The sequence below is a fragment of the Melospiza georgiana genome, chromosome 1, assembly GCF_028018845.1.
Source record: "Melospiza georgiana isolate bMelGeo1 chromosome 1, bMelGeo1.pri, whole genome shotgun sequence".
NCBI lineage: Eukaryota > Metazoa > Chordata > Aves > Passeriformes > Passerellidae > Melospiza > Melospiza georgiana.
In genome coordinates, this window is record NC_080430.1 from 35823920 (window position 1) to 35849372 (window position 25453).

Below are 25453 nucleotides of genomic sequence, written 5' to 3' on the forward strand. Positions count from 1 at the left end.
AGACCTCTATAAAACAGCATTGCAATTCTGATCTACTCCTCAATATTGAGCTTGAGTTGCAATCTCCAGCCTTGCAAGACTAAGATTATGATTCACAGTGTAGATTTCTTACACAGTTTCACAGTTTATTGTTAACATTCCTTCTACAGGCCGGTACTGTAGAACCTTTTAATTTGTTTTGCATTTCAATATTAATATGGTCTAAATTACTGCAGTAATGAAGTTTCTCACAATTTTTAGTATCATCTAAAATTTATGTCATGTAGAAAAGTCAGTTCCATGTATATTTTACCAAATTAGGCAAAAGCATTTGATTTCCTCCACTTCAAAAATTATTGTGTGGCAAAGCTAGGATCGGAATTCCTACTTCCTGACTTCCAGTCCAATGAATTCAGAGCAAGAAATATCAAATAAACAACATGCCCCACTAAATACACATTTATTTTCAAATTATTGTGCAAAACCTGCAAGGCTCTGAAGGAGGTTTTCTTTTAATGAAGAAAAGAGGGTTTATAAAAGAAAAAGCAGTACTTAGGGAGACCTTCCTTCACGTACTTTCACTATATCCCAACCTGTGTGCTACAAGTACTAACAAGAGTATTTCAAACAAAAAAAAATCCCATTTAATTTTATTTTTCCTTACATCAACTCCAAGATCCAAAAGATATTTGACTACACTGATCATCCCACTAGATGCTGCAGCATGTAAGGGTGTATATGATTTCTTGTCTTTGCATGTCACTTCAGCTGTATGGGTCACGAGTAACTTCACAACTTCAATATGACCTAAAATAATAAGGACAAATAAAATGAAGCATCATATTTTATTAACCAGCACAGGTTTGCAAACTTCATAATTCTACAATTGTTATAACATGATCAAGAAACTATTCCTTTGGACCTAATGTAGGAAAGAAAGAATTGTTCTTGTTTTCTAATCCTATAATGAACTATAAAAGCAACATAAAATAATCATCTCCACACACCCCACCCAACAACCACTGCAAAAATAAATTTGTATACTCAAAACACAATCCTGGAGAACTAGAGAAGCAAAGTAACTTTGTAATAATTAAGTATTGACCACAAATTTACATTAACAACTTGCAAGACAATGTGACTGCCAATCTTCCACTGTCACTCCAATTCCAAACATGCCCATTAAGATTTTTAAGTCTTACAGAAACTTTGAAAAATTGATGCAAACACGAAAAGAAGAAAATATTCTACTTTTACAGCAAAATATACCCCCCAATCCAAATCCCTTTACCCATAAAGCATTTAAAATGTTAAGCCACATCATACAGGATTTAGTAAAGCTTTGTTTTCAAGACTGACTCAGAGACGATCTTTGAGGAACTGCAGCCTTTTAAAAGCATCAACTGCTCTCCTAAGACAATGGAAGTAGAGTACAAGGAAGAGTAAGAGTTGGGATAATGAAGAAGGCATGGGGGAGGTTTCAGGTGGAAAAGAGAAGAGAGGGCAGGGAGCCCACCCTGAAGTGGTGGGCAGTAGCTCTCACTGCCAGCTTTGGGCCAGGGACCCCAGCACCAGCACCCACCCCAGCTGCAAGGGGCAAGGAGCTTTTCCCTTCCATGGCCACATGCTCCTCCTCTGCTTGCAGGCACTTGTGACACTGCCTGCTAAGAAGCCATGAAAATGGAGTAGCCAGGTATCTGTCATTCTTGCTCTGTTGTTAATTTAACTGCCAAACAACTAATTACTGCAAGCACACGGATAGTCATGACAAAGACTGCTGAATAAAGAAACACATGACTTTAACAGAGCACAATACACTTGGTGCTTTACTTTTGTAACTGACCCATGCAGAACTCTTTATTTTACCTTTCAGATGACATCCTTTCCTTAGTTAAAGAAGTGGTGAGGAGCACACGGAATACTTTTGTTTATACTTATCCAGACAGATATCTAAGTAGAAAGTATCAAACCCACCTTTCAGTTTAGGTGCTTCACAAAGAGTGTGGGTCTTTGCTTCATAAGCAGTTAAGAGAATTTGCAAAAGTTTGGATAGGAAGTGCCTACCCAAAGGAATACAGACAAAGCTATTTTTATAAACACTCAGACACTGATACTTATTTTATGCTGCCTACCCAACAGTACACAAAACACCATTTCACCTAGCTATACCAACCAAAGCCATAAGACTTTACCAGTGAAATGTGAAGTGCTTTAATATTTCACTTCTTAATTATCTCAGTATAGTAGGAAAGAGGGGAAAGAGAAATGCAAACACAATACTCATCTTTTTACCCAAATACAATGGGGAAAAGAATGAAAACAAGCCCCAAAGGAGAAACAGAAGTACAGAAGATATGGAAAGCAGCGAAAGGAATAGAGACAGTGAACAGAACAGTGGCAGAAAAAACTTCAAAGAGAGAGTAAAAAGCCAAAAAAACCCCTGACCTGCATTGAAAAGGCAAGCAGCGATCAGTGGAAGACTCTCAAAGGGAAGAGCAAGGTACTTGATGTGAGAAGTGCTGCAGAGACATCCCAGTGCACCAGTGAGGGCAACACCAGCACACAGCACTGTGAGTCCATTTCAGTCCCAGCTTTGCAGCTGGACAGCAATGGAGCCGGGGGAAAAGCAGGAAGGAAGCAAAACAATGGACATCACCCTAGAAAGTTATTTATAGCAGAGTGACGAAAAGCATAACTTCTTTATTTTATGGTCAGTTTTACATGGTGGAAAACTTTTTAAGGTTTTCTCCAAACAATTAGAGCAATGTACAATGGCTCTAAATTGTGAAGGAGAATGTCATAATTATTTTTACTTTGATTGAAGACTTTCAAAAGCTTTTTCTTCTCTATTGTCTGCAGGGAAATTTAGGCAGATCAACATCAATTGAACTACATTTTTCCTGCCCAAACACTCTTCATTAAGAGAGTTCCCTGTAAACAGCCTACAATACAGCACTGATTAAAATTGGAATAAATGTAGCTTATCTGCAAAACAGAAGACTTTTCAGCTAGGTAAGCACAAGGCAAAAGGTGTCACTGGCCTCTCATTGACACTTGTCAGTTCTCTGAAACTTCACATACAAGTTTCATTCAACAAAATTTTGCAAATAACCACATTCAATAAGGTGGCTGGACAGAATGTCACAGATACTGCTTTGCAGATATAAGTACATCAAAAACACTAATACTGAAATAACATTAGATCAATAATGAAGATTGTTCTTTAACTTCTGGGGTTTTAAGTACTGGTATAAATACCTGAAGTGCAATCTCATCCAGCTTGAAATAATAAATTAAGAGCATTATTGCTGTGATGATCACTTCCTAATTGAATGGCACATTCAATTCTTTTCAATTGATAAAAGGCAAGGAAGAACATTACTCTGATAGTATTGCCAGGGCATTGATCAAGACCGCAAGAACAATAATTATCCACTCCTGGAATAAGAATGGCGAGGCAAGAGAATTTGTAGTTTTAGAGATGAAATATTCTTTGAAAATACAATCCCAAGGACGCTGCAATGATCCTCTGTTTCAGGTGCCCCCTATATTAATTGCTTTCTTTTCATTTAGCATTTCTGCAAAATGTTTCACCTGTGACTAGACTTGCAAACTGAAGAACATAGTTCCTCCTTTTTAAAGAACAAAACTACTTACCTTACTTTTCTTCTTCCAACAAATTGATTTTCATCACCACAAAATACAAATTTGCAAGGCAATTTGAACTACACAATTAATGTTTTTTTGGCAGACACAGGTAAACTCAATGCTTCCAATGCAAATATTTTTCCTAGAAACATGTCAAACCACTAAACATGAGATGATTTTTCATTATTACTACAGTATTAATCAACTGAAATATGTACATACCCATATATGCTGCCCAATGTATCGCTCGTCTGTCTTTCTTGTCAAATGCATTAATATTGGCCCCTCTAGACAACAGCAAGCTGACCATCTGAGATAAAGAAAAAGAACACAAATCTTCCATTCATAATGGAAAAAACTTTGCCTCAACAGAGAAAACCATGATAGAAAACAAAAATGTATGCATTTTCAGAGGATTTAAATGAGTTGGGTCTTGAATATTCCGTAAGTTTGAAAAACTGTCTGTCACAATGAAGTGACTGTAAGGAACACAAAACTTGATGTCAACAAAACCACTTCTCAGTTAAATATTGCAAAGCCATGAAATCTTTTATATCTTCAGGTTACTAAGGGACTAGTGAGTCAGAGTTTATTACATATATTTCCTCTGAATTTCAGTGACAACAAACTCCCTATGTTCGCTGTTTACTGAACAGAAAAATATCTTGGCTTTCCCATTTTAAATTTACTTGTTACTAATTTAACTCCAGTTAACAAATTTCCTTCTGTCACAAGAAAAGTGTACACTGTAATAAACTTCCAATAAAATGATGCAAAACTTATTTTCCACTTTTCTGCACAGAGATGCATACAAAAAATAAACACAAAACAGAGATTGAGGATTTTTGAGGGAATGGGGGAGAAATGATTTTAAACTCAAAAATGAAATATCAGAAATATGAGGGACAGAATGACGAGTGGAAGACAAGAAAATTAACTTTTACCTCAACGTGTCCACTGAAGGCTGCATGATGCAGTGCAGTTCTGCCTGCTCGATCAGACACATTTACATTGCTTAGGAGAGGCACCAAAGCTTCAGCACACTTCACAGCTTTGTTTGCAGCTGCTATGTGTAGGGGTGTCTGCCAGTTTTTATCACGAGCATTGACATCTGCTGAATGTTTTAACAACACCTGAACAGCATCCTGAAAGCATTTACCAAAAAACCAAGCCACTTAGTAAAGATCAGAAATGACAGCCCTGGATTTAAGGACTGTACAGTGGAAAACAACTCTTTATTATTTGCTCATCTGCAAACATAATCATTGGGACACTTTGGGATTTGTACTTTATCATAAATCCAGACTTGGGGATGTTCTCAAGGACATGAATAATTTAACCAAACCAACCATTTCCAGGTCTTCTATTCCTTAAGCCACACGGAAAATTATTTTGTAATCACAACTGACTTCCAAAGTTTAATAAACCATCCTAGGATTTCTTCTATTTGTGGAATTCTTAGCCAAGGATTAGTGTGAAGTACTATGAACTTACAATGAATTTCCATCAATCTGCCAAGTAAAATTTTTCAACTGTGCAAGTCTACAAATGGCAAACCTGAGATTATTAAATGTACATTTAGAGAACCACAAATAAAACAGTGCATGGTCACAAAAAGTTTCAACATACACTGTTGCAAAATTCCTGAAAACCGTTTTAAAATATTGCAGTGAATTCCATCTCTCAAAATGATTATTCATTTCCTTTTGTCAGAAGTACAAGCTGTGAAAATGTGACAAATAAGACTGTAATTCTTACAGCAAGATAAACAAACCCCATTAAAATATGCACACACAATTGGAATGCATAAAAAAATAACTGTGCTGGCAGTATCAACACTGCCAGCAATGATGAATATCAGTGATGAATATTGCATTTTGCATCAGCTGTGTGACCTTCCCACGATTCACTAATTGCTTTTGGTGACTGCCAACTCAGTCACTGAGCACACAAATAATTGATTATCACTTTGTACTTAAAACACAGTTACCAGAAGTTGTTACTAGAGATTCTGAATTACAACAGCAAAGTCCATGGGCAGATTGCTAAGTCACTATTGGTCCTATTTATATTAGAAGAAATAATATTGAAAATGTTGAAATTTCTTATACCGCTAATAAAAAAGAAGACAGGAACAAACACAAAAGTGAAAATACTGCATCACAGACTTGTACTTTAATGAGAAAACTGAGTAGGTCTTCTCTGAGAAACTGAAGCAGATTAGTGTTTTAAAAAACTAATTATGTTTTTAAGTCTTGCCTTTTTTAACCCTAATATTAAGGAATATTTCAGAACAAGGAAATTTCAGAACAGCTATTACCCCTTTTGCAGAAGGAAGCACCACAACATTAGTATAAAAGTAATGAATCTAATTTTTATGTGCATTTGCATTAATGAATTCCATGACTGAATCTACTTGGAGTTTTTTTTTTTTAATTTGCGACATACAGCAGGCACACGCAAATAAAAATGTGACTGTCTTGACATGAAGCTGCCTGAACTTATGCAGCTGACAGCTAAACCCATAACTGCAGCTATTTTTTAAGCTTCAATGTCCTTGTTTAATTGCAGCTGTCCTCACTTCAAGAGTCCAGATGTTCTACTGAAACCATGATGCAGTTTTTTCATGACAGCTTTTCAACCAGTGCCCCAAACCCATATAGGTCTATCAGCTAGAAAACAGTGCCTACACATATCAACCCTGTACATGGGCTCCCATGACTCACTGTGTTTATAAATAGAAAATTCTGACAAGTGTCTATCAAGCTCTGACTGGTTTACTTGTCTTGTTTGCCTCTGAATAATGTTTTGTTTAAAATCTTCCATATTTAAAAAAAAACCTATGACCATGATTGCATTTCTTGAAGTTATCATTTAATCCCAGATTGTTTGCAGCACTCCTCTGCCTCTGCAAGCATTAGTGATGTGGAGAGCTTTAATTGTTCCTCAGCTCTGAAGAATGCAGCATTTGGTGCTTTGGTCAGCTCCCAAAGGAACAGCCTAAAAATATCTCAAGAACAAATAGCATTTGGGAATAAGAAGCCCTTGAAGATTCATTTTCAAACACTGTTTTTTTGAATAACATGATCTCTACATAACTTTGCTATTAATGCTAGTGACAAAATACTGCAGTTTATCCAGGGAATTCAAAAGCAAAAACTGAAACAAGGCTTGTTTAGATAGCTCATGGATCAAACACTTGAAGTTCAATGCTTGTCAAAACTAAAATATTCAATTCTATCTTCCCAAACAAAAATTTACTAATAAAAACCTTTATTTGAAACGTACTGAAATGAGCATCAATTTGATTCAGGATCTCAAAGGAGATAGTTTTGCATAAACTCTTCCACATAACAAGATCAGCATTTCTCTGTTTTGATCTTCTACAGGCATTTAAATTTTTTATTAGGACAACCACCACAGGGAAACAATAACCAAATAATTTCTTGCATTATGATATTCTCACTACTGTATAACTGGTAGACTTCAAGAAACAGTCTACATTTCATTTAAGAATTTTAAAGTGATATTCAATACTGTTAATTAATCACTTTTTTTTAAAAAAAGACATTGGCAGGCCTTTAATAGAATAATTTATTTCTTCAATGCCTGAACACACAAGCATGTAAAAAAATATGAAGTAACGCAAAGACCATGCTGTAAAAGTTGTTCTAAATCTTAATTCATCTTCCCTCATGCTGAACCATTCTGGTTACCTTAGCAGAAGTAAACAGGACTTAAGAACACTGCATGCAGAGTCCTCTGCTAGGGAAGTCACAGAGAGCAAAGCTGAGAACTCAAAGTTTATAGTTTTCCTCCTTTCTTACTACTTTAGCAATAGATACACACACTCATATATACATATATACTCCCTCAAAAGGCTAAAAAAACCATCACAAAAATGTTCTGCAATTCCAAATGTTTGGAGTAGTTTCACTTTTTAAAAAATGAACAATGGACAGAAGTTAATTTGAGATGTCTTATTTTAACACAAAGTAGTCAAAAAGAGCAACATACCTCACTACAAGATGCTACAGCTCTGTGTAAAGGAGTCAACCATTTGCTGTCTTTGGCATTAACTCTAGCTCCTGTAACAAAAAATAACAAACACAGAAATTTAAAAGGTATTTACAGAATGACTAAAATATTTTCAAGAAGATATTTTCAAGAAGATATTTTTAGAAATAGAACTATTTATTTATTCTAACAAAATGAATTTACTTCTTCTAGGCATTTCTTTGCATTTTTTATGCAAAAAAAATGAAAAGGAATCTTTTCTCCAGTTGAAATCAACCCTTTGAGAAAATTCTTTGAACACTACCAATAATCTTCTTCTACATCAATAATCTTCTACATCAAAATATACTCATATTTTTATACTAGGTCATCCTCTATAATCTTTTGCCCTTCCAAAGCCACATAAAAGGCTGCTGCCTAAGAAAGATCAACTCCCTGCCTTCACACAGCAACAAAAATCTCATGGTTTCCCATTATAGCTGAAATTCCCTGTGAAAATACAGAAAGAGGCTGCATTGACTCCCCACACCTACAGTTTCCTTGTGGTTGCCATGTCTGATGGACAGGTATATGGAATGAGGATGATTCTTCTACTGGGACTTACTTTAGGAACAAATCTCCACTAGTCCAGCAGGTCACCTAGCCCACCCCTGGTCCTCCCTTCATGAGAGAGACTCCCAGCCACACTTCTGAAAGCACACTCAAGGAACAGCCCTCCCTGTCCCCAGGAAACAAAGCTGCACTAACAGCTCTAAGGGACACAAGGTTGGGTTTGGATTTTCATTTTTTTCTTAATAAAAGGAAAGAAGGGTTTGGGAACTTCTTTCCCCTGAAGGAAGCAGCTGAACTACATAACTTCCTGTGAACTCCAACAAACAAGAAAACCTAATGATTAATAACTTAATTTATACAGAACCTTGTAGGATATTTATACCCCGACTGGAAACTTACCCATCTTTATTTTGAAACTTCTGATATTTTACAGAGATAGCTTAGATAAAATCTTACATTTTTGAGAAAAAGAGTTACAAAATACTGTTGGAAAGAATCACACAGTAACATTAATGCTACGTGACCAGTGCTGATTAACATCTCAAGCTAAACATAATACTGGTACGTCAGAACCAATTGCTGTTTTTTCTATGCAAGGAACAGAAAAAGGTGGAAGGCCAGTAAGACACAAGATGCCAAAAATTGCTGGTTGCTGGTCAAATCAGGATATTCAACTGAGAGACTAGAGTATTTTGATCCAAGATCTGCACCAGCAAAGAAGTCTCTCCCAGGCTATTTGATCAAGAAACCCAGAAGTGTGTACAAAATCATGGCTGTGTATACAAATATCTGAGGTCGATTCTCTTGAGGTTCTAATCAATCCATCCCTTTCAGTCATAAGAACAGAACATGCAAGCTGATGCAGGATCCAAACTTCCAGTCTGATTCTAGGTCTTCCACCCACTGGACAGAGACTGAGATCTAACTGCTGGCTACAATTTCAGGGATTTCCATCTTTCCTTATCTAAATTTCAGAATAGGATGCTGTGCTATTTTCCTAAGTGCAAACATTTTTGAAAAATAAGACTAGTAAATAGGGAAGAAAGTCCGAGCCAATTTGAAGAAAACCACCACAGTCTAACAAAAGCTTAGGAGACACCACAAGTACCTGGTTTTGTCACACATCCTAAGGACCCATTGGTGCACTGCAACACATCATGTGCCACAGCAGACTGTACTATATCAAGTCTTGCATGGAACTCAAGCAAAGAAGAATCTGAGTATTCTAAAATCACTAGAAATGCCTGAGGATTTTTGGCGATCCTTCCCAGAAGACAGCAAGTGATGAATGACATCACAAATATAATGAGGTAATGATTGGTAAGTGAGAATGTAATCAATATATGTCAAAAGTATCTGTAATTCTTGATTATTTTTCAGGTAATTGATGGGCACATTTTGTTTTTAGCAGATGAGACAAAAAACAAGAGCCAAAATCATACTCCAAGTTCAACCTGACTTCACATGCAGCCAACAACCATAAAATAAAGACTTTCACAAACTGACTTCTATCTCTAACTTTAGGATACAAATGTCTTTGAAGCATTTGACAGAACTTGAGTGAGTTACTAAGCCATTAATTACTATCCTAATTATCCTAACTTTCCTGAGGATAATGCATTTGCAAGACCTGGGGTCAGCTCAGATCCATCCAGGTAATGAAGCTCAAGATAGGAAAAGGAAAGTCCCCCATCAGAAGAGAAGAAATTCCCATTTCCACTCTAAAAACCAGCAGCTACTTAAGCTTTAGCTCTCAGTGAAAATGTTCATATTTTACTGACATTTCTGGTAAATCTAACATATAGCCTAAAAACTACACCAGAAGAGAGCAGAAATCAATACAAACAGATACTGTACAAAAGATTTTTACAACAATAAGTTAATCACTAAAAGAAAAATAATATGTGAAAGTAAGAAAGAAAATCATTAAGAAAGCATTAGCCAGAGAAATGTCTAAGGAAATCTGAAGTGATATCTAAAAGTAACATGGTCCTCTTAATAGAACAAAAATCAACATAGCAAATACTTGCCCCCCATTCCATAAGTGGTCTTCCTCCCAAAGAAACAAGGATGCCTAGGTCTAGCACATTGAAACAGTGTAAATACAGATTCTAAAATAAGTCAACTTTTCAAATACACAAAAAATTCCTATGTAGATTCTCTGACATAGGAAAGGCTAAAGTTGACTTTTGATAACAAATCTGAATCTCTGATGGACTTAAGAAAGAACCACCAAGCTTGTTTTTTTCTTTCACAACAAAAACTCTTAAAGAAGTGCAAAATTGTTACATTGAAAGAAAGTTTTTAAGCAATAATCAGAATAAATGTGCTACCAAAAACCACATATGCATTATTAATTTGGGGACTGGGAGATCGCCAGCTTTAGATACATTAAACAAAATAACATTTTAAAATTAATTGAGAGATACTTTGACCTTAATCATCTCCAAGAAGCCATGCTGCTGAGAACCATTTAAATTTCATAAAGGAGCTTTTCCAAACAGCCTTGTATCTGAGGACACAATAATCCTCCTGTAGGCTGTTCTTTACTGCCTAGCACATGATTTGGGGAAAATGTCACTGCTCCTCCCTGACCCTTCACGGGCTCTCTAAACCTGTCACAGTCCTACCATGCAGCAGTGAGGGAATTTACAGCCTTCACCATCTGAGGTAAAGCTCTACTCCAGACCACTGAAAGAAATGTTACAAAAATGTACACCAAATGTTATACCTCCACTGAATAACTTTTGCTTTAAGATATTTCTTCCCATTTAGCTTAAAGAGAGTCTGAACACATGTATGTGTATAACCTACTGCACAGCACTGCCAATGCAATATTATCCCTGTGAAGCTCAACCTGCTGACATGTTAACCAGGGCATTTCTCACATTTCAAATGCCAGCTATGAGCAGTTTGCTGTTTCAAAGCACAGGACAGTGTATCTTAATTCCCTCTATGGAAAACCAAAAAAACAAAACAAAAAACAACCCTAAGAAACTGCCGTTCTCCCCGCCTCTGCCTCTGTCCCTTGGATCTCACACACTTCAAGGGCCTGGTCTTGATATGTTTATTAGAACTTCTGATTTGTTTACTATACAATTTCAACTCTTTTAATGCCACAGAGTTTGCAGGAAAAGGATAAGGGTGCTTGTCAGAGCAATCTCAATGCTGGAACACAAATAGGACTTAAGAACCAATCACGTGAATGATCCTCCCCTAAAACAGCACCTTCCAAATGATATGAATTATTACTCCATCTTGGTGCACTAAGCCAAAACATTAAACATTAAAAGAAAATCACCCATTTCACCACTAATTTTGCTAGTACAGCCCAGTTACTTTACACATCTAGGCAAATATTAAAGTACTTTTGCTCTGCAAAAGGTGGGGTGGTAACGAGAGAGAAGTATTACATAATTTTCTTCCTAGTCCCTGAACGTTACATCTCATCTTGCCAATTGTATTTGCAAGACTGACAATTAGAAAGACACATTTAATAAATAAAGTACAGAGCTAAAAAGCTTTGTGATGCTTACTACAAATTTATGTTTCAAGAGACAATCTTCTAATTGAATATGTGCACTGATTTACAGAATGATCCTGGAGAGTTTATTTCTACCAGCCCACATGTGGCAATTGCACATTTAAATGTGCTATTAGCCACCAATTCCTGTCCATATGTTTCTGCATACTTCTTACATTCCAGTAAGATCTAGCATCTCAACCATCTCTTACAAAGACAGACAAGAAATGACTGGGCAGGAAATGCTGCAAGGAACAACCACGCATCTCTTCCTTCACCCATAAACTGCCACACAACTCTTACACTGCCCTGTCTCACACCACCTCTGTGTTCCTCTCACAAAAACTCTGGCTGTGACACTCCTCCACAGCTCCTCTGCACCAGAACTCTTCCTATTTGGAAATGTCCTCAGAAGACTAATGAATGCAGTGGCTGAATTACTTATGCGTCACTAGTTGGAAATAGATTAAGAAATACAACAGAACTGACAAGACATTTTCATCTTTGTTCACAGTACTGACTTAAGTACTCAATTGCCTTCCACTGTTTTGTTTGCAGTCTGTATTTTTAGACTCTCAAGGATGGTATTTTCCTTTGTTATTGTACAAGATGTGCTAGTGACTGAGCAATATCATAACATAAGCAAAGAAAGTAAAAGTGTTTTCATTCAGTTATGCAATACAGACACCAATGTTTGGTATTTGAAGCTCTGAAATGTCTATTTAGGAGTAAAATATCTTTATAGAGTGCATTTAAGACAGTAACAAACCTTGTCTTAGGAACTAGTATATTGAAATAATTTTAGATATTATCTTTGGAGAAATTAGGAAGATCTCAGGTATAAATCACTGAAAGTAACCACTTGTCCTGCTGTAATTAGATTCTATTTAATTATTTTCCTAATAGCAAGTAATAGGTTCAGAAATTCTTCCTTCTGAATGATCCACTTTTTTGTCTAGAGACAATGACCTTGGAAGCACTTAAACTGGCAAGCAGAAATTCTCAGACATACTGAGGAATAAACAGATAGAGATGAAAACTTTTCCTTACATAGAAAAATATGCAAACAGTCAGGAGGACATAAAGAAGTTTTTAAAGTATAAGATTTGAGATATGAATTAGAATAATCAATAATAGAAATGGAGTGTAATTTCCTATTGAAAACTTGGATACTTGGAAAATCATTCCTGCAAAAATAATGACCTTATGGAGAGAAAGCTTCTTGCTATTTAAAAGCTAAATGCGTAGCAGAAGATCTATAGAATAGTGAAAAAATCCAAGAGGAACAGGTCTGGAATCATTTGTCCAGAGAGAATAAGCCTTCAAGAACAGTTTTAATTTTTGTTCCTTAAGAAACCAACCAACCAAAAAAAAAAAAAAAAAAAAAAAATCCAAACCCCAAAACAACCCCACAAAACAAATACTCATGGAGACACACTAGCCAGAAAAGGGAGGAAAGCAAGAAAAGCAAGAATCAAGTCAAAGCCACCCTTCAAGGACTTTACTGATTTGTCAATATAAGCCAATTTCCCTTCAGAATTTCAGTTTCTGATGCATCTCAGTCACTCCCCCCTTGAGCTTCAGTGAGCAACATGAGGTTCTCTGACTCAAGCTACTGACAGTTCTATCTTTTCCTGAGTCAGCTTAACTTTTTTCTCTCAAAGAACATCAGAGCTACTTTCTTCACAGCAACTGACTTTTACTGCTGCCAGGGGGAAGTTAGGGCAGCTTGGAAAAGAAAAACATCGGCCAACAACGCTGTGAAAAGAAGAGGAAGCGGCTGAAAGATACAGTCAGTGTCAAAGGGGCCCCTGTGAAACAGCCCCAGCCTGTGGGTACATCTGCAATCCCAACAAAGGGAGCTTCACTCTGCTGGGACTGAGGCAGCAAGAGCCTTCCAGCAGCTGAGCCATGTGACTGTCAGGGCATGGATTTCTCACACTCGCAGAGATTTGTAATTAGATGAAAGAAACAGAGGTAGTAGAGAGCTGTGACACTGAAGGGTCTTTACTATCTTCCAAAACCTGTTATGACTACAGTGGCAGTTTTCCAGCATCAGCACGGTTCTTACATTTTCCACCTGACCCAGAGGAAACAAAAACTCGTGGGCTGCCAAACCTTAATGAGATTGAGTTTGACCACACTCACATAACACTGAGCTTCATGCAGAGAAAATGTTGGGTTAAGCAAACAGCAATGTGTTGTGCTAGTATTTAAGTATCAATGCAATATAGCAACTAAATCCATTCAGAAGAACATAACAGACAATTCAAATGTTGATTTTTGTGAATTACATTGATTTCAGTGAAAACAATAATCATCTCTCTGGTATTTTTAGAAAATAAATGGAAAAAGTTAGTAATCAAAAGAATACATTGGTTGATCATGCTAATTTGTTCTGCTTTTCACATGACACTTCCTGGCACAGTAGACTCTGATGATTAAAAATCATAGGACAGCTAGAAAGAATGATTTTTTTATAAAGCAAGAAGCCTCTCCAGAACAGTTGACATGCCAGACTTAAAGAAGGGTTTGATTTTTTAAATCAGGACTTCTTGGAAAGAACAAAAAGCTGGATATTCAGTTAATTAAGACTTAAATACTGTACTTTTCTACTTTTTAGTAGTTTGCCATAATTTACAGTCTTAAAGTCAGTGCAATTATGCCAAGTAGACAGGTGTATTTGTGTACCAGGATGCAGAGCTGTACACAGGTCATAAAAATACAACTATGAGGAGCGCTACTACTCTTCCCAGAGTAATACAAAAAGGAAAATGCTTCTAAAATTATGATTCTCAAGTGACTAAAATATAAACTTCTGTTCTATCCTTCTGGATACTACAAATAATCTTCATGCCTCCTCTTGGTCACCTCCCTACACAACAAATCTGGGAATGCTAATTGCTTATCTAGCTACAATCCAAAAGTGAGAGATTATTTGAAATCTTAAACTTCCACAAACCACAGTGGTATGAAAAACTGTTGTTAAGACATTCACATCCTCAGGGAACAAGTTTATTAATGTTCAGTGTCTCAAAATAAAAAAAACAAAGGCAATTTAACGTCCAGGCCAAAAATGGAGACAGTAAAGCAATTTTCTTTGATGTTTGAAGCCTGTACACAAAGCATCACCTTCAGATTCCTTGTCCAGCTGAAAGATAACAGGAAAGGTCAGAGAGTAACCTTAAAATTTTGTAGAAAAATATCTCAAGAATTCAACAACTAAGTAATAATGCTCTTGAGACTGAAAATTTACTCCAAAAACAGTCTGTCAAAGGTTGGATCAGTTATATTTTCAGGACGTGCAATATGGGTTACTTAGGTCTGTAGCAAAGTAATATAAAGACATTGTGACTGCAATATGTGATCCACAATACATATTTAAAAGCAATGTGGATCCCCTGGAGCAGGATGAAAAAGACATTCCAATCAAATTAAAAAACTTATGTGTAAGTACTCTATAATAACACTTTAAGAATAAAGAATAATAAGAAAGAATCAAGTATGAGCCACCGAATAGTGGGAAGATTAATACTGACTTCAGTAATTTTGAGGTCTTCTTAGTTAGAAGAAAGAATAAAACATCAAAGCAAACAGTCTTTGTAGAATAGTTTGCACAGCAGGAAAACTGTAAAGTGGCTCCTAGTAACATTAGAGCAAAGCTGTGTTAGAGGACATTAAAAGTTGCAAAGACAAGCTTTCACAAGGTAAGAACTATTAGGATGAAAGTAGTCTACACTTTATTTAATCCCTTGCACAGATAAGTTACAATAGATCAGTTAAAGTCACATAACCCAATTTTTGCATGTGAATTTACTGCACAGAGGAGATGGTAGCACAGAAATGCTATTTATTCAACAAACCACTCTCCTCAATTTTAAAAAAGAGGTCTTGCAACACAACAAACAGTTTTCAAGCCTTGCTGCATTAACAGATGTTCTTTATTTGCTCCCTAATGCTCTTCTATTATGACAAAGTGTAACATTATATATCTGCCTCAAAGGAGAGATTTAATTTCCAGCTGAAACATAACAGATGAATTTTCCTTATCTTTATGAAATGGAGAGGATAAATACACTTAACCTCTGTTCCCCACCTTTCAATTAAGAGAGCTAAAAGACAAATCAAAGCTTGTGCATTTTGATACATTTAGACCTGATTTCTCTGAGAAGCAGCTGCCTCAGCACTTCTGATACTGCTGAGTGCTCATACTTCACCAACCACAAAGATTTCAAATCCAGCATTCAGAAATGAGGAAGACTAAATTGGTGAATACTTTTTAAATATTTAAGAGGCTTGCCTAAAACTTGCCTTGTGCTTGCAGGCAAGTAATATACAGATATGTGCCTGAGTACAGCATAGCCTTGCAAATTGAAGAGCCTGAGCACTCAGACATCACTTCCCCCCTGCAATTGATGCCTCTCTTCACTCACAACAGCTCACACCTACCTGTGCACCCCTCACTGCACCAGCCCAGGTCACTCTCAGTGCAGCCTCTCCCTGGGCCTTTCAGGAGGCTGTGCCCTTCCAGCAAGGCACAGCATGGAACTGCAGCCCACAGCACAGCACATGAGCACACCAAGGTTGGACTGACATCGCCACAGCTTTCAGAGCTTTTGATTTGCAACTATCTAATGCATTGTTTTGTTGTAAGCCAATCTTGATTTTCATTAAATAAATGTTATCTGGGACATATCAATGTCTCACATCCTCCCTGAACAATCTGCAGACACTGCAGCACCTACAACCTCTCCTTCATGCAGCTGCTCAGCTTTGCACTACTTGTACAGTTCTAATTCTTACCTCCCTTCTTTGTTCTCCATTGTTGGTTTTCCTTATGCTTAACCCCAGGCTACATGCCCAAATAGCAGGACTAATATTTCTTCTCCTTCCACTCCCTCCCAGCCAGGATCTAGTTTCATTCCCATCTGAACTAGAATTCCCCTCCATCCATAAGCCTTTCACCCAAGAAAGGGATATTTTGTTCTATCACTGATCTGGTAAATGGACTATATTCATCTAAACCAGACAGATGATTCCCTCTCAGAAGTAGCTGACTACAACTTTGCAAAATTTGTAACATTGTTAGTTGATTAAAGGAGTCACTATGTATTTTCAAGAACTTGCCTTCCATCTTGATAGGGAAAAATAGCACCTCTTTAGATTTTTAAACCTTGCACATTTTCAAAAGTGAACTTTTCTGGACAAAATGTCACTGTAGAGTATGTCCATACAATAGATATATTAATTAATATGACATAATGTATATTTATGATATGTATATATACTTATATAGAGTATAAGTAATATATATAACAACAATATTACATAATACTAAAATTATAACAAATTAAATTATGCCCAGCAAATTCAGTTGAAGGTCTGGAAGTGACTCCTGTAACCCTAGAAGTGGTATTTCCTTCAAGCAGGATTTGTAAAAGGGGTTGATGGGGGGTGGTGGCAGCAGACATAGCCAGCTTTGCACAGGTAAGGCCTGCAATTAAGCAGACTGAAGATTAAAGTAGTTCTGTGGCACTGCTACAAGTTTTCATCTTTCTATGTAAGCTTGAAGCTCTGTATTATGAACTCAGCCTCAAGCTACTTAATGGGTAGGTCTCTCCAAGATCAAAGACCTTCTGTCATGATGTTCTTCAGGTTTTTGGTTTAGTTTCTTGGTTCTCTACCCTTAAGAAAACAACAAAACCAAACCCACAACCCAAAGTGTACTGTTTTGCAGAACTTGGAATTTTTATTAGTACAAATAAATAGGAAAAAAAGAGATATTTTATAGCATTTTCAGCTGTTCTAATTATATTCTGTGCATTCAAGTCAACAGGCAAAGATACTTAATACAACCAACTCTGGATGGCACCTTTAAGCTCAAATGTAATTGCTTTTCTGAGGGGCATTTCAGAATGAAAGAAATACTGCTAACACCCACCTGTACCATAGACATTATTACTTCTTTAAAATAGTGTTGAACTATTGAAAGCTGATCAAGCTACAAATAAAAATAGCTATAACTGAGAAAGCTTTCTACAAAGAAATAATTTAGAGCAGAATTACAGAAATACACAGTATTGCAACACTAGTAAATCTGGAAACTAAAATTTCTGTACAAGCATTTTTAATTTCTAGTACATTAAATATCTCAATAAAAACTACACAGACTAAGATGTACATAAATACTTCCTTGGATGTGCATAGAGTTATTTGTTTTCCATTAACAGGAATAGAACATACCAGATAAAATAAGTAGTTCAATAATTTCTGCATCTCCCAGATAGGCAGCAGCATGTAAAGGGGTCCTTTTCTCATTATCCTGTGGTAAGAGGGGGGAAAAAAGGTTTTATTTAAAATAAAAAAGTATGGTTTAGCATTTTGTATGTTATGAAAAAACACTGCATAAAAGTTCATCTTTCAAATACTGTACATTATATATTTAAAAAATATGATTACTCTAAAGACATAGTCAAACTTACTAAGACAAGCATGCTTCTCCCTAAGGAGCTCTTAACACCCACATAGCCAACCACTTTTTCCTGACACACACAGGATGCTCATCACATCTTCAGATTAACCCATCAGTTCTAAACCACCAGTCACTTGTCTCCAGAGACACGAACTCGAGTCTGTCCCACACAGTTAAAACCAGTCTCTTAATGTCATATGCAACAATTAGTGAGAAACATCTTCTTTGTGAAGTTTAAAGCAATTTCAGAAGTTACTATTTTAATAGAAAATAGAAAAGAAGCTACAGTGTTTAAGGGCAAAAATAGTGGAATCCAATTTCAACTGTTTCAATTACTATTAATAAGTAAAGAGAAGACAGAGGTGAAATTTGTTTTGCAAAAAACCCACTCTGCAAGTAACACCCAGTACTTTTAATTAGTTCAAGCTGATTAAGGTCCTTCTGAAGGTACCAGTAAGACATATTATTCATTCATGCACAATATATAACAATGAAGTTCCTCTTTTGAAAGATAAACACAAAATATCTTGTAACTCTTTCAGGATCAGTGCTAATTTCCCTGCACCAGTTTATAGCTTAATCAGAAAAATAAGATCACATCACAGTGAGTGATAAAAATGAACAAGAACCAACCAGTTTGCTCTCTGAGGGAAGGCTGGTGAGAAATCAGAAAAGAGACAGATAATCAGTCAGCATCCTGGTTCTGCCCTAAGCTCTGCTTAGATCTTTTTAGTAGAGTTTCACATACACTGGGGTTGAGGGATCAGGTTGATATTCAGCAAGAAATTTTAAGTGGCAAGGCTTTTCTATTAATTCTACTGTTGTGTCACGACTATCATAAAATTAACACACATTTTCTATTGACATTTTATTGTGAAAAGCAATCTTCTCCCTTGCTAGAATAACCTTATTTAGTGAACCCTGACTTGACAGCTAGCACCATGTAAGAATAAAATTAGAGTTCATGGCAGGAAAGATCTTAGAGCAAAACTGGAGCTGAGACCCAAGAAGTTCTTCTGAAACATAAAAGGCAACTTCAGAATTCAGAGCATTCAAACCACCCCCTCTACAAAAACATCACCACACACAACCCCTTGCCCCAAACAACCCACTCCCTGCCTAGTCCCTGCTCAGAAAAAGTTAAAGCTACACAGTTCACCATATTAGCAATGTTTCCTAACACAATATCTGAATTACATGCAAGAAATTCCAAACTGAGCAGTGCAAACCTGACACTGATGCACCCTAAGGAATCAATGCTACACTTATCACTAACACCACATATACCTCACCAATTTCTTGCCAGGATGTCTCAAATGCAGCTTACACATCTAGGATAAAAAAAGATAGGCCCCTGGCACTAAGGACTTGATATCTTGAAGAAAAAAAACCTTTAAAAAAAGGAGAAAAACCAAACACCGCCCTCCCCAAAAAAACAACCAAACAGATAAGACAAACAAAACAAAAAAATGCAAACAAAAAACTCAAAATAAACACTCCTCCCCCCAAAACCAAAAACAAACAAGAAAAAAGGAAAGGAAAAATACCAGAAGAATGAAGAAAAAAGAAAAGCAATACAAATTTTAAACTTGTTTCCCCAGCTGAAAGACAGTAAAGACCAGCCAGCAATGAAAATCTGTTTTTATTCCTTCAGTATGGAAAACAGAGCTCCTATAGAGAGCTGGCACTGAAGCCTTTTTGATAATGCAAAAAAGTCTATAAACTAGAGATTAGGGAACACATAAGAATGAGTATGATAGTATTCTGTCTGCAATTTCATCATAGAGTTAGAGAAAATAAGATAGGCCATAAGCAAATTTTTCTGTAGAGAGAGCATTTACACAGGAACATAAGAGAAACTGCATTCCCCACTCAGTGGGCAAAACTCATTACTATAAAAATGTACATCACACATGTTTTCTGGGTGACTTTGTTTTCTTTTGTGGTTTTTTAGCATCTCAGTGACAGAAGTCATACCAGTAATCAAAGTGACAGAATGAATCAGAAATCTTCCAATAAAACAGTGGACAGAAGGGAAGGGTTTATCTACAACTACACTCATCACCAAGCCACAAATAGATTTTCCCAAAGCATCCATGGTCCAAACTTCTGATTAATTTCAGACATACTTCCCCAAAAAATCCAAGCTCTATTAGTGAAAACCCATCCTGAAATCACCAAGATACAAACATAAAAGCAGCTTAAACACAAGCAACATTTCCACTCCACCTCTCCAAGCTGTGAGTTTCCAGCCATGCAGATATTTCAGGTTTGCTGCTCTTAAGCTGACAGACTGCAAACACTCAAAGCCCAGCTCCCAGTTCTGCAGCAGGGAGCACAAACTGGGAGCACATCTAGGCAGGAGGTTGGACATGTCCCTGCTCTCTGCAGCACCAGGGCAGCACTGCTGGGACACTCAGGGCTTGTTCCTTTCTGGGTCAGCTCCAGAGATCGGAATTTCAACAATCCCAAGCCCCAGGGTATCTACCGACCACAAATATTCCACACGCTGAGGGTGCTTTGACAGAAACCCTGGCCTTTCCTTCCCCTCTAGTTTCACAGCTGGCATTCTTCTGATGCTTCCAAACACTTTTTTAAAAATGTAATGTCTCTGTGAAAAAAGTTTTTTGTTTAGTATTTAAAAACCTGGTTTTCAGAACCTGTCAAAAAAAAAAGCAGAAATGCTGCATTCAGCAATCTCTCATGATGAAGATTTTACTTCCACTACAGGAAAATTCTCATTTTGCTCCATCTGAAGAATTACATTTAATGAATTAATTTTAGTAAATGAAAGCTGAATAAAATTAAAGAGAATTCTGCATTTTAAATGCTACTAAAGTACTTCTGAACAAATCAACTACATTTTATTCAAGCAAGTCATCATTTGATGAACAAATTTCATCTGCAAATACAAATTGCTGCATATAAAGGACTACTTTAAATAACACTAAGAAAGCTTTCAGCCTTAACAAGGAACTTTGGAAGGCAACATGTTGCACCACTGGTGTTGTAACACTAATATAAATACTGGACCTCATATTCTTCCTTTAATTTCATAAATTTAAATGACACTAAAAGAAAAATTTCATTAGAGAAGGGATTTTGTTCATAATAGTCACTGTTACACAGAATGTAAAATCTAATACTGATGGTATTATTTAATTCCAAGTATTGCAGTGTTGCAGCAGTATTTACAACACAGAAAAGCAAGTGTTGTGGCACCTTCATTTTCCAGTTCAAATATCTGCATGACAAACTGGACTATTACAACTCTAAATCAGCTGTAATGGTAGTGAGGACACAGATCACACTGATTGTATTATGCAGGTTTTACACAGTTGAAAGAGAACTTTTACCTTTTTAAAACTTATTTCCCATGGAAACAACAAAGAAAATTATATTCCCAAAAGGAAACTCTCAAGTTTAACTCCAGATATTGGTCAGTACTGTCATTAAACTAAAAAGCAATAAAAGGGCTCAGATCTTAAGGAATCGGTTTTCAGAATGATGCTTCTGCATCACAAAAGCCCCAGCATCATATCCACATGTACCTTTGCATTATGTGAAAAATATACAATCCTGCCATTCCCAAGAATTCCATTTATCGAGTTTCCCATGCATTCCATCTACACAGTAGTTTGCATAAAATAGGAATATGAGAAATGCACAGAAGAAGGCCTTTTGACCCTGCCAAAACCAAATCTGGAATAAACTGACATTGACACTGTGAGCTTCTTCATAAACTCTAATCTAGAACAATGGTGATGCCACCTTTGTTCCTTTTGACCTAAACCAGAAGCTTTAATTGCCTCATTGCTTATTTTATGGATCAAAGCTTCTACAAAGGACAAATTTATGCTAATTTAAAGATGTAGGTTTCAAACCTACCTCTTTTTAAAGTATCCTTTGAGTAAGTGTCCTTTGAGATAAAACAATTTATTCCTGGTTTGGGCTCTATCTCAGTAATTGATTTAGAGTAGCCACATACAACTACAGTGAGTTTTAAGGAGCTAGATGCCTTTGAGGCAAATCTCTTATCCCATGAATATCCAACAAGACTGCCATAAACAATCTATGACTCTCCCAAGAGTACATTAGAATATAATTTCAATTTGCCCTTCAAATAGTTCAACATCTACTGATCTGGATTCTTTGAATTAAAGCATTTTCTGAAATAGCCTGAATGCAACTTCCCCCTTCATAAAAACTCCTCTTTAGCTATCTGCTCTTCAAAACCAAATTCTGCAATGACACTTTAATATACTCTCATTATTTTATGATCACAGTTCCAAAATATCTTTTAATAGGTGTTTTGTGCTGTATAACTTGTCATCTGTCTGCTTCTAGTGCCATCTGTTCCTGGTAAAAATCAACTCTAAATACACAATCACAAATCTTGAACAAGTTTCAATTCCAACATACCCTGCAGTAGCTTTAACAAACATTCCTTTTAAATGAAACTGGGCTTAAATATAACTCTTAAGTGTATTATTCAGCTAGTTTAGAGAGACAGGACTTTTCAACCAGGATGATGTATAACTCTCGAGTTCACTGAAAATGTCTAAGGAATGATTACAAAGTATTTCCAATCCTTTGGTAGTGTCCAGTATCACTGTGTGAAGTCCTAGTGCTACTCTTGGGAATCATTAAAACAACAAATTTTAGTTACAAATATTGCTACAGTTTTTAGAAAAATCATTTCCTCAGGTGGAATAGCTGTCTAACTAATTTTTTTTTTGTTCCTATATTAAAAAAAAAAAAAAAGAACACACGTAAATACTTGGCTTTCACATTCCAACTTTAAACTACTTAGAAGTTTACTTTAGGTACTTGATTCCAGAAATGAGGACTAACTCTTCAGAAGTATGTTCAATCCCAACTGTGTCTTAGAAACACATAGCTAGCATTTGAAAATTACTGAATTGAAACTAGAAGAAAAGGATTAAGTACTAAACTTTCAAAACTTGTAAATACACGAGAAATTAATACTGTATCTCTACTCAACCTTAACTGTAAGTCATCTGCTATTTCTTTGGATTTTTTCTTATATTTTTAGTCAATTCTCAGAACTTTGCATTGCCAAACATCAACCAATTTCTAACTAATTTTGTTTGACATAATTTTTGGAAGCAGACCTCTATTTTCTCCCCATGTTTCAAAATTAAGATGCATGTCCAATATATAGAGAAAGCTAATGTAACACTAATGGTCTCCTGCATGCTTAAAATATGAAGAAATTATGACAGTAACCACAAAACCAATACATATTACATGGCTAACCACAAAGTACCCTTTGAAGCCAGACAGTACATACATTTTAGTTGAAATTATTAGATTTGCCATACTGACTGCATTAATTTCTTGAAGTAATTTTCATGCTCCTATTTGTATGAGCACTTGTACCACGTTTGCAAGAAACATTTGTGCAAGCCCAGTACTAAACTTTCACTAGTAAGACCTTATCACTACTCATTACATTTCAGGACATGTCCTCTTCATGCCAGCTGTTAGGAGGGCAGAACAAATCTAGAACTCAAAAAAAATCACAAAAAAAGAGGAGGAATTTTTGCCCTCTTGCTCATTAACACAGAGTGACCATTGATGAGAAGGACCTTATCTTGTAGGAGAAAGAAAGTGTTTTTAGCAACAAGGGTCACATCAGTCATAATCTGCCAAACCCCACTGCTGTTGCTAGCTAAGGTCTTCAGTACCAGTTTAACAGTGCATGCTCTTTACTTGTTTCTAGCTGGTAACAATGATAATAATAGTAGTAAAACAACAATAATAAAAACTGGCACACCATGGAATAAAGCACAAAAGGTTTTAATCATGACTACCATTTGTGGCACTGTGAGTTTGTGGAGGCCTTAAAAAAACTGGATAGCAGCTGTAGGTTACAATAAAAAATAAAAGATACATCAGAAGAGAACTACAAAGTTGTCTGGAAAAATGTTACCAGAGCAACATTTTAGGTCAAACCAAGAGTTTACCTGAACATAAGTCATTCTAAACACCTGTGTTCCTCAAGAGTACAGGGTTACAGTTTTCTAAATTGTCACAAGGAGCAATAATAAAAAATAAAATCCCATTGTAAGATATTTTTGAGTGAATCTACACTGACCACAAAACAACCTTGAAGCACCATACTTGTAGCATGTTAGAAGAAATTACTACTAGCTATATAATTGCAAAGGAGACACTAACTTTCCACTTCAAATTTTGATTTTCCAAACATCAAAATCTCCCAGCAACTGCAAATGGTCAGATTTTGCATATGGGCATTTTTCAGAAACAAGACAAAAGTTTAACTTGAGTCCTGGTGAACAGGACAAACAAAATGGGGGAAACCCATGCAAAGTGACATTAAAAACAACAGCAGTGAAAAAGTCTAATCTATTCTGATTTCAATACTTATGGCAGTCGTAATTGGCTAAGAAATTTGGCTATAAAAACTATCAAGATATAGTCACATTTCCACCATGAAAAATTAATGAATTTAACAACACAGTGAACCTTGATCTGGAAACCTCCTTCTCCTGGACAATAAGTTATCTGTTATGGTAAAAACCTAAGGGGGAAAAAAAGTATCATTTATGCCAAATTGGAGTTTTAGAGTCTATAAAAACAATGACCAACTGACCAAGTATAATACATTTCATAACCAAACAACTGTTTATTCCTTTTCTGACTATTGAAACATCCCAGGCAATCAAATTTCTTTCCTATATTTAAAGTTTTACAGGAAAAAGTCAAACATTTGAGTTTTACCTTTATCTAGAGTAGAGCAGAATGACATTATCTGTTTGCACACCATTCCACATTGCATGCACAAAAATGAGAATTCCCACCAAGAAGGAGGCAAGAAAGAATTCACATTGAATGGCTTTGCTGTACAAACATACTTGGAAGCTCCAGAAACATCCTTGTTTAGCATGATGCCTCTTGGCATTTTTAAAATTTTTCTGACTGAATTTAGGCTCAAGTTCACAGAACAGCACTAAAATCCCTGGAAGAAAATTTACTTCCAATTCAGCTAATGATTCTAGGCAAATAATAAACCTAAAACTGATAAAAATATCTATCCTTACTGAACCACTGCAAACAATTCATGCACAATATAAAAACTTATAAACAAAAAGCACATTGAAGGTTTGGTTCATTTCTAAAATGCCTAAACACTAAAAGCAATCTTAATCATAAAATTATTTGCACAGGAAAAACATAATTTTATATCTATAAGATAGCCCATTTGTATCTTTTTA

General features: G+C 36.1%; 1 protein-coding gene across 5 annotated transcripts in view; it reads right to left on the reverse strand.

Moving 5' to 3' along the window:
* ANKRD28 (ankyrin repeat domain 28) overlaps positions 1–25453 on the reverse strand; it is a 119698-nt gene that overhangs the window by 34469 nt on the left and 59776 nt on the right. For all 5 annotated transcript variants that reach the window (XR_009115434.1, XM_058038115.1, XM_058038027.1 and 2 more), the window contains exons 3-7: positions 17963–18041; positions 7645–7715; positions 4572–4772; positions 3850–3937; positions 644–786 (exon numbers count right to left, since the gene is read on the reverse strand). Coding sequence is in view for 4 of the 5 variants with exons in the window: in XM_058038115.1 (XP_057894098.1) it covers positions 644–786; positions 3850–3937; positions 4572–4772; positions 7645–7715; positions 17963–18041 (582 nt within the window). In the remaining variant the exon portion in view is untranslated. The remainder of the gene's footprint in view (positions 1–643; positions 787–3849; positions 3938–4571; positions 4773–7644; positions 7716–17962; positions 18042–25453) is intronic.